The sequence below is a fragment of the Gossypium arboreum genome, chromosome 6 (genome assembly GCF_025698485.1).
Source record: "Gossypium arboreum isolate Shixiya-1 chromosome 6, ASM2569848v2, whole genome shotgun sequence".
NCBI classification, from domain to species: domain Eukaryota; kingdom Viridiplantae; phylum Streptophyta; class Magnoliopsida; order Malvales; family Malvaceae; genus Gossypium; species Gossypium arboreum.
In genome coordinates this window covers 20,445,822-20,456,825 of record NC_069075.1, presented here as the reverse complement: position 1 = coordinate 20,456,825, position 11,004 = coordinate 20,445,822, and the positions used below count along the sequence as shown (strand labels likewise).

General features: G+C 34.5%; 1 protein-coding gene across 1 annotated transcript; it reads left to right on the top strand.

Moving 5' to 3' along the window:
- The first annotated feature begins 10,159 nt into the window (after nt 1–10,159).
- LOC128293775 (uncharacterized) lies at nt 10,160–10,788 on the top strand. The gene has a single exon (XM_053029286.1). The coding sequence runs from the start codon at nt 10,330–10,332 to the stop codon at nt 10,786–10,788; it is 459 nt and encodes a 152-aa protein (XP_052885246.1). The 5' UTR covers nt 10,160–10,329.
- The last annotated feature ends 216 nt before the right edge of the window (nt 10,789–11,004 follow it).

Genomic DNA, 11,004 nt, shown 5'->3' with positions numbered 1-11,004 from the left:
TTCTATCGATTGGGGCTTATTTGACCTTATTTGGTCGATTCTGGGAGGCATTGTAGGTCTTGGGTTGTGTTTGTTGGGAATGGAGGTTGTGGAACAGTAGTATTAGTTCGAATGTATTGGTTGAACCAATCATTCATCACGCTATAGAAAGCTTGTCTAGCTTCATCATTCGGATTACTAGCATTAGGTTGAGAGTCCGCCGGCACTATCCCTTGTGCGGGAGCAGGAGCTACACTCTCAAGATCATCAGCTACTGCTCGGTCGGGATTGGGATCCATTACTATAAATAAACACATTTGCAAATGTCAGAAATCACCACACTATCAAATAATCACATAAAATGGCATGTATAGCTAGACCCAACGCATTACGGAAGTCCTAGAATCGACTAAACCGTAGCTCTGATACCAATAAAATTGTAACACCCCATACTCGAGTCCGTTACCGGAGTCGAACACGAGGTGCACACAGACTTAACTTAATTATTTTCACAGTCCATTTAAAAATTTCCAGACAAGCTGGTTACTGCATTACTGTCGTCTTAAAAATCATATCTTGAGTTTCAAAACTCGAAAATCAGTTTCGTAATTTTTCCCTGAAACTAGACTCATATGTCCATCTACAGATTTTTTTTCTAGAATTTTTGAGCAAGCCAATTAGTACAGTTTATTAGTTAAATCTCCCCTATTCCAGGGTTCGACTACACTGACCTTCATGCATTACGACTTGGATATCTCCTTGTACAGGGCTTAAATACTGATGTATTTTCTTTCTATAGAAACTAGACTCAAAGAGGAATCTATACATATATGGCATGACTCCTAATTATCTCTGGTTAATTTATAATGAATTTCCAAAGTCGGAACAGGGAATCCAGAAACCGTTCTGGCCCTGTTTCACGAAAACCTAAATATCTCTTAACATACAACTCATATGACCGTTTCGTTTCTTCCATATGAAAGGAGATTCATCAAGGTTCATTTAAATAATTTATTCACTATTTAATTCCATTTCTACTATTTTTAGTGATTTTTCACATCCACATCACTGCTGCTATCAGCATCTGCTTTTGAGGTAGACTTTACCTATTTCATTATTTCCATTATTCAATTAGCCCTTTTTGCATACATAGCACAAAGTATGATCATGATTAACCATTCCAATGGCTAATCGTTTCCAAACATTTCCATACCTCTTAATGATCAATATACAAAACGATTATAGTACTACGCTAAAACGTATATAAGCTATTTTCGCATGGCTATCCAAATTTACACAAAATCCATGGGTACATGACCAACAACCAAAAAGGGTAGTCCTATACATGCCATTTCAAAGTTCAACAAAAATTGTACCAAAAGGGGGCTTTGATAGTGTAGGAGACTTCGACTTCCAAAAATCCCGAGTCTGATAGCTGACGAGCCAAAATCTATAAAACAGAGAAACAAAGAAACGGAGTAAGCAATTTATGCTTAGTAAGTTTTGAGCAAGGGATTCCAGCACCACGAAAGCATGGCATTCATTTAGCTAAACGGATAATTTCATATGCACAAATTCTGAATATCATACTTACTTCACATTACCAACCCTTATGTTCATACACAAAAGATCAACCTAGCCGAAGGCCGGTAGCTCGTTTATCAACTGAGCGAATACTTATTTGTAAGGGCTCAACTAATTCAAAGCACATACGAAACATACCTCATTGTTGGATTTCACAGGCGTATTAACTGAAATTTTTACAGCAAGTTCATTCATTCCCGAATCACGTACCTTCGGAGTTTAACCGGATATAGCTACTCGTTCAAATACCTTCGGGACATAGCCCGATTATAGTAGCTCGCACAAATGCCTTCGGGACTTATCCCGGATTTAGTAACTCGCACAAATGCCTTCGGATCTTAGTCCGGATTTAGTAACTCGCACAAATGCCTTCAGATCTTAGTCCGGATTTAGTAACTCACACAATTGCCTTCGGATCTTAGTCCGGATTTAGTAACTTAGCACAGAGCCTTCGAGACTTAGCCCGGACATCATTCGAAGAACCATGCACACATATATCAATAAATCATGACACATCCATATTTCATTTTCATTACCAAAGCTCAACACAAGACACTTATCATATTTACAATTTTGGCTCAATAGCCACATACAAAGAGCATGATTTTGATTTACTTAAGACATAATTCAATCAAATCATAATTTAAGTTCCATTACTCGAAAACTTACCTCGGATGTTGTCGAACGATTTCGATGGCTATTCGACCACTTTTTCCTTCCCTTTATCGGATTTAGTTCCCCTTTGCTCTTGAGCTTAAATTGACAATTAAATTGATTTAATCATTTGAGTATCAAAAAGAGGAACTCAAGGTACTTAGCCCATATATATTCATTAGACATTAAAGTCACATATGTACAAAATCATGAATCTAACTCAACACAATAGTCCACACTCTCTTTTAGCCGATTATCTAAGCCAAGAATAGGCATCAATATGCTTGCCTCTAACCGAATGCATGCACACCAATCCACCTCATGTGGCCGAATATGCATGTCCATGTTGAGGCCAATTATACACTTAATACCACACATAAATGGCATACATTTTACTAACTAACGCATTCCATATTGTAACTCAATACGCATAAATCATTTACTTCATAACTGAAACATCATCATATGAAAATATATACTTTGAGATAGTATATATGTCATACCAATGCATCATGTGCAAACATATATATATATATATATATATATATGCAAGAGCCGAATCACAAGTTGATTATAACCAAATATAAACATATATCCAAAACACAAATCTTACCTATCATGCAATAAGCATAAATCATGCTTATGGATATACCATGGCCGAATACATCACAACACCATACCATTTCAATTTTGGTCATGGTTAAACAAAGAACTTAATGTCTCACTCAAAAATGCTAAAAAGAAAATCCAAGAGTCATCAATCCACCATCACATGTATCATTAACAAGCTTCATATTTAGCATGCAATGGCATTAACACAAAATCCACCTTGGCCGAATATCATCCCCATGACATAACAAAGTTTTGAACCATGGGCTAATTAGAACTCAAGCTAGCAACTAAAAACATGCATGAATCTCATGGCACAACTTCAAACATACCTTAATCTAGATACAAGTATGGCCAAACCTCCTCCTAATCCTCTTCCAAACCAAACATGAAGCAAGAACTCGTTCCTTCTTCCTTAGAATTTTCGGCCCAAAGAAATGAAAAAGGATGAACAAATTTTTTTTTCTTTTTCTTCAACTCACGGCAATAGAGGGTAACACTCACACATTCTTTCTTTTTTTCTTTTCCATTTCTTTATTACCCATACTCATTAATTTATTTTTTCCTCCCATGATGCACCAACATAACATGTCTATGACATGTTTTGCCCATAATCCTTTGTCATGGCCGGCCACTAGTAATTAAAAAGGGGGAAATTGACATGCAAGTCCTCCCTTTTGATTACATGCACTATTAGATCCTTATAGATTAGCCTATCACATTTCAAAAGTGTCACACAAGTCCTATTGACTAAATTCACATGAAATTTACTAAATCGAAACTTAAAACTTTCACACATTCATAATCACATATTTTAGACAATAAATATTGTATTCAAATAATTCGGTGACTCGGTTTAGCGGTCCCGAAATCGCTTTCCGACTAGGGTCACTTTAGGGCTGTCACATGGATGTTGTTATTTTGTGTTTCAGGTTGGCAAAGGGCTTGGTAAATAGCCCTATGTTGTCCACACGGGTAGACACACCGGTGTGTGTCTAGGCTGTATGTGACACATGGCCAGCCCCATGGGCGTGTTGTCTGGCCGTGTGTCCCCTGCACATAAAAATATCAAGTCAGTATGCATGGTAGTAAACACACGGGCAGAGACACAGCCGTGTGTCTCAGCCGTGTGAAAGACACGGCCTAGCACACAGGCATGTGCCTTGGCCGTGTGACCCTTAAGGATTGCTGATGTCAGAAACTGAATGTCAAGATTTTTAGACGCGAGCTAGGACATGGGCATGTCATGGCCGTGTGAGAGACACGGGCCATAGACACGAGAGTGTGTCAGGCTTTGTGAAAACCCTTGTAGGTTCGAATTTAGAAATTTAATTCACACGAGTATGGGACACGGGCATGTCCCTAGATGCTTAGGTCGTTTGTGTCACACGGGCCTTCAGCACTGCCATGTTATAACGACTACACGGACGTGTTGCCCTTCCACACGAGCGTGTGCCCTATTTCAAGAATCATTTTTATTTAGTTGGCTTAAGGACCCGAGTTGGTTCTAAATGGTTTCCAAGGAAAGATTGAGGCCTCGTAGGCCCACTTTAAGGAGTTTAAACAGATTTCGAAAGATTTTTAAATTTGATCAAGTCTTGGTGACTCGGAAACGATTGTATGCATGTGGTTAAGTATGGTAATGCCTCGTTCCCAGTCCCGGCCTTGTACTCGGGTAAGGGGTGTTGCATAAACATTTAAACGAAAATAGGAATAAATTTATTTGTAATTAAAGTTCGTTCTTTAACATTACAAAGAAAACAACGTAGGTATCGATACAAGTTTGCAGGTATCAATATTTTTTGATATAGGTATCGATACATGTCAAAAAATCAATACCAATCAAGCATTCTACTAAATTTTGTTAAAAACCATTTTTATCGATACATGGGCAAGGTATCGATATTTTTAACCCCGAGTATCAATACTTGTGAATGGTTATCGATACCAAATTGAGCTACTGACTTCTTATAAAAATGACTCAACACCGAGGCATCGATACTTATGCCCAGAATATCGATACCTTTGCTAAGACTTGCAAAAACACAGTAAAACAGAGAAGTGTTCATGCTTAAACAAATTATCTTCCTCACATGCATTCTAAATCACAATCTCATGCATTCAAATATCCATAATAAAGTCCAAAACCAATCATCAACTCATTCATAAATATAATTCCAAGCAATACCAAAAATCCAAAATCATAACATCAAATAGAAAAATTTTAATGATAACCAAACGAAATTCTAACCCACATTGCATTTATTCAAAGAATCCAAAAATAATTATAAAACCACCTACTCAATAGTTTATTGCTTTCCTTAGATCACTTCCTTGGTCGCACAATTCACACCGAAAATACTACTTATCTACAAAGATTTAGTGAGCAGAGTGCGCTTAAACAAGATCAGTGAATGTTCAAAATTACCACAAGCATACACAATGTCGCATGTTAAGCAAGAGCAACTAGATACATGCACAACCATATTTATTACGAGTCCAAATAATAAATTCATGCTTCATTAATTCATAAATCCAATATATAATCTCACATGCAATTACATACAACTCAAATATATGATTCATTTATCAATAATTCATCAAGACAAGACAATTTATTCATGTTTTAATGACCCACAAGTCTAACTTATATATTCACATGCATTTACACATGACATTTTCATGTATTAATCAATTAATGGTAATTTGACAACTTGGAAACATGAAACATAAAACATAAAAGTGGGCTCTATCACCACACATTAGATACACAGATCTCCATCACCCTAATGACTCAAAGAGTCTAACATATCTCATAAGCATAGAATAAAGCTAACACTCTCCAACACACCAACCTGTCTCATTGAATGGAGCCTAGCTTGACAGTCCCTTATCTCTCCAATCTGTCTCGGGGCCTCAGTGCCTAAGTCATAAAACACAAAGGTGAGTACTCACAATCCTATAACATGCCATTATATCCAACAGTTTCAATAGATCACAAGGCCAAATATATCTGCAAAATTCACACATTTAATTACTATTTTAATGCACATAGTTGCTGTTCATAAACATCAATTCACATGACAACTTGTACACAATACATGATTATTAGATTCACATAAAATTGCACTTTAAGTACCACAACTATACTCATTGAGACATCACATATTTGACCACATATGTGTGCATTAAAAATCAGATTATCACATGTCACATAAAATTATTCACACGCACATTACCTATCACAATAGCATCACATTCCACAACATGTTATACATTAAGCATATTTTCACAAGGCAAAAAGTATAAGAAAGGCTTACACTTGGAACCTAGGATAGAGGTTTAGGTTATTTCTAAGCTCCCATTTAGCACTATGAATCACACATACCAATAATGACTCCAGGCACCCACCAATTACACTTCCACTTACTGGCTGAAAGCTCAAACGAGCTCTTCACTGCCCTTAGACTTGCTCGTAGTGGCTCTGAAAGGTTTGACACTTTACACACATAAAAAACACATTCCAGCCTCTTTAAAAATGACCTTGAACACAACCAAACAACAAAGAAAACAAAATCCAAGCCTTTCTTTTTCAATTACCAAAAACTAGCTAATTTTGTCAAAATTGAATTTTTGACATCCTAATCTCATTTTTTTAATCCTCAATTTTTATTGCAAAAATCCTAAGTAACATTTAATTTCATATCTAAACCACTAATTTCACCTAAACCAGTGGTACTAAAAATTTCAGAAAATTCAAGCTTTCAAGAACATGAAAGAAAGGAAAACGTTTGATTCTTGGAAATCCGATTGTGAACTATCAAATTAAAATGAAATACCTTCTATTGGATTAAAATTAATAAAACAAAACTTTGAAAAAATGGGTTTACTCCAGATTATGAGTTTTGCCATTTTTTTACCCCAAACAGACTTTAAAAACATCAAATCTAAATATAATTGTTTAAAACTTAATTTAAATTAATAGTACTCTTTATTTAATCATAGAAAGTGAAATATTACCTTGATTTGATGACAACGACAATCTATAACTCTAATTTTTTATTTGAACTCAAGAAGAACAATGAGATTTTGGGGAAGAAAACATGTTTTTCATTTGAAATTAGGGGTTCTTTTGGTGTTTGGGGAGTTAGTAAATTTGAAGGAATGAATCATTTTTAAAATTTTAAGGAATGAATCATTTTTAAAGAAACTCTCTGGTTTTAGGTTTTGGGAAATTTTGGATGATTTGGGTGTTTTTAAACAAGAAGAAGATGTAAATGGCTAGATGTAGAATACCAGCTTTAAAAAAATTGGGCAATTTGCCCTTTGGTCACTCTTAATTTGTTTTTTTTTTTCCAATTAGGCCCAAAATCAATTGAAATCCATCATTTTCAAATTAAACCTCAAAATTGAATCTTGTTTGAGCTAACAAATAAAATAAAATTTTGATTAAGACACTCACATCTTAAATACTTACCTATGACCCTATTTTCTGATATTTGACTCCACTTTTCGATAATAACCTGATTCTACTAACCCAAAACTACTAGATTGGGTTTTGCGATGTGACATAACTATTCAAATAATATTATTTGTATAGTTATAATTCTTTGTCAAAAATCAGGTGATATAACTCTTGATCAATAACCAAAAGACATTACACCCTTTCATTTATAGTTATTGAAATAGTATAAATATTTGAAAATATTCAAACAAAGCTTTCCATCTTGAAACCTATCTACTTTATTCCCTCTACCTCTTCTCCTTCCTAAACTCTTCTTTCCATCTTCAAATCTATCTTCACTTTTGATGATCGTTTGGGTGATTTCTTCTGATTCATAGACCACTTTAGAGGTTCCTTTGAGAGACACCACATGGTTCTCTTAATAGTTTATCAATGTGAGGCATTTTCTATAGAACAAACAAATTTCACTAACTTGTTGATTTAAAGTAAAATATTATATGTCAATGAGCACTAGAAAGTTAGACAAAAAGAAAGAAAGTGCAAGGATTAGCAGAATGAAAAGATTAGAGAGAGAACGAGATCACAAAGTGGTAGTTCGAATGACTAAATTTTGCAAGGTGATGGCTTAACATTGTACACATTTCTTGCAAGAATCTTATCAACAAGGGATTTGGTTTTTAGAAACTGATGCAAACAACCGTAAAAACACGAAGTAGTGAAATGGTTGCAGCAAGTTATAAAGAAAAGAAAAAAGGGAGATATGTATATAGTATTGGATGCTATGAAGTAAAGGCACGAACACGTAATACGGGTACGACATGATACGATACAGATACAACAATACATTAATTTTTAAACAAATGAGGACACAGATACAGTAGGATATGACAAAAAATATTTTTAATATTTTTATATATTTTTTATATTAAAATACATTTTTTTAAAAAATCTAGACTTTTTATTAAAATAGAACAAAATAAAACCCAATTACAACATGTTTATCAAATTGGGCCTAGGTACACCTTTAGACCAGCAACAAAAACAAAGAACAGCTCTAGAAGCAACCGACGCTTCAGCCAATTAAAATAAAGAATTAATTCTCCTGAAAAGCAACAATAGTAGTTAAGGCCCCTATGATATTTCCTTTTCCATTTGCCTTCAACTTTTTCACCTCCTACCTCAGTCACATTTTTAGATGTTGGAAAATTTGGACATCACATATATAATAAGGATAATTACATGTTATTATTTACTATCATGATAGGTTAGCCCAAATTAAAAGTGATCTAATTTGGTTAGAATTTTATCGGGCTTTTAATTATTAATAAAGTATGGTTTAAATATGTGTAGATACTCTTCTAATCAAATTCTAATTAATGATGGGTTAATTAGAATTTGATTAGAACTAATATGCTAAGATTATAAATATTAGGGTTATGGTCCCCAAATTATACATAAGATATATTTTCTTCTCTGAATTTCTTGTGTGCTAATTTGGAAGATCAAATCCCCAAGATCCAGAAAATTTCAAAGAATCCATGGATTCAGGTACACTTCCGCATGTAGTTCTGTTATTTATTTATTCTTGATGATTTGACATGATAAATCCTGATTTACAGTTTTAATTTTATATTAGATATTATTTAAAATTCTAACACCAGATTCTTCCCTTTCAAACCTCCCCACACTAATTCAAAAGAATAAAACTGAAAGCCTCTCATCTTCGATCCCTAACTACTTCATCTTTGGCAAAATCCTTTTATCCCACCAAAATGTTTCCTTCTTTTTCTACTTTTTTATTTTACAAATATGGAAAAAGGTAATTAAAAAGTTTTTACAAGCCATTGTCACCGCTCCACCATACTCTGACTTCTCTCATACCAATGACGTCACCAAATGATAGCCCAACTTCTTCACTTTAACATCGATGGTTTAGATTTTTCAAGTCACCTCTTAAAAGTTTGAAAACTTGAACCAATGCTTCAACTCCCTCTTCACGGATCTAATAGCTTTGACATTGGATGGTAAAGGGTTTAAGGCATGTCGTTCCGCTGCTGACTCTTCATCTGCTACTTTTGAAAGCCAAAATTTCAGTCACCGTCCATCAACCACCATCAACTTCACCGTCCATCAACCACCATCAACTTTTCTTACGTCTATCATGTGTCCATTTTTAGACACCTATGTCAGGACCGTGTCCAACCTCTTTATTTTTACGTATTCCAACGTGTCCCATAAATATTTGAGTGTATCTGATGAGTGTCTATGTCGAACACACATATGACACCGATATGAGGAGGGATAAATGCTTCCTGGCTTGGGTGCATATTTAGCTCTGCATATTCCCTTGAATGGAGTGACCAAAAACGATATGCAAACATGCATAAAACCAAATGTAACAATTTGTTATTTCAAAAAGAATCTCATATACAAGTAATGGCTAGCTTTATGATAACGAGAAGAGAAATAAAGAAAATGAGACAAAAGCAAGAAAAACAAAAATAGAAATTAAAAAATAATTAACTAAATTAAACTGTTAAAAAGAATATAGAGACTAGTTGAATAATTTGACCTAAAATTTTTGTCTTAAATAATGATATAATAAGCTACGTCAATTTATTTTAATGACAGTTAACAACTCAATAATCAAATTATAACAAATCTATAATATTATTCATTACATCATTATTTTTTAAAATTCAAGTAATTTTGACATTTTTTTAAGTGATTAAATTTGTGGTTTACCCTTCCAATGTTCTTGTGGAGAAGAAATTGCATAGGAGCTCAAAGAAAGCAACCCAATATTAAGTTGTCCGTGTCAATTTCCTACAAAAAAGGATTGACCCATAAATGTTTGTTGCCAACATAAAATCTTTCTGAAGCTGCCTTGTTTTCATCCTTCATCTTTTCCATGTTCATATTGATCGAGAAAACCAGAAACGAAAAAGAGAAAAGATTCACCTTTGACAAATAAACTATTCTTTTTCTTGCTAAAACATGCCCACATCATCTTCCTCATCAACCTCTCATGGCTAATAATGGACAATACAGACTTGCAAAAGCCAGAAAAACTTCCTTTACTGAAATCAACTACAAACTCGTCCTCAAATATTACTGACCCTGAAGTCGATGAAGATGAACACCGTTATACCAGCTTGAAAGACCTTATTCTACGCTCGTCGTCATCCTCAATATTACCCGGCCGCTCATCCGTATCTCAAGAAGGAAACAATGAATTCGATTCTTCCAAGATCGTCATTAAGAACCGATTGGTCAAGTCTGCAGCCTCCGCTTACCTTCAATCAGCGGCGATTCTGATTAACCGGGATGAGGGTTGGCTCTTGAACTTGTGGGGAAAGCTTAAGAACAACGTTGAAACATCTTATTCATGTTGCAATGTTTACATTAGGGAGCCTTTAAAGGCTTGCTTTCAGCCGATTTATCAGTTTCTTGCTTGCACTTTAGGTGGTGCTTGGGGAAGAATTTTCGGGTGTTAAACTAAACATTCTTCGTCTATTGAATCACTGAAATGAGAGATCGATGGTTCGTGAGGTATGAAATGATTTAAGGTAAACTATGTCATTAGTCAGTCTAAATATGGTTCTTTCTTATTTTGATCACTTAAAATTGTTTTTTTTTTTTAAATTTGGTCTCACAAAATAGAAATTAATCAAATTGTTCATTCTACCGTTAAATAGAAACAAAAGACTAAC

Bases quoted from the DNA above. Each gene is read 5' to 3' on its own strand.
- LOC128293775 (XM_053029286.1), top strand. From the start codon at position 10,330: ATGGACAATACAGACTTGCAAAAGCCAGAAAAACTTCCTTTACTGAAA.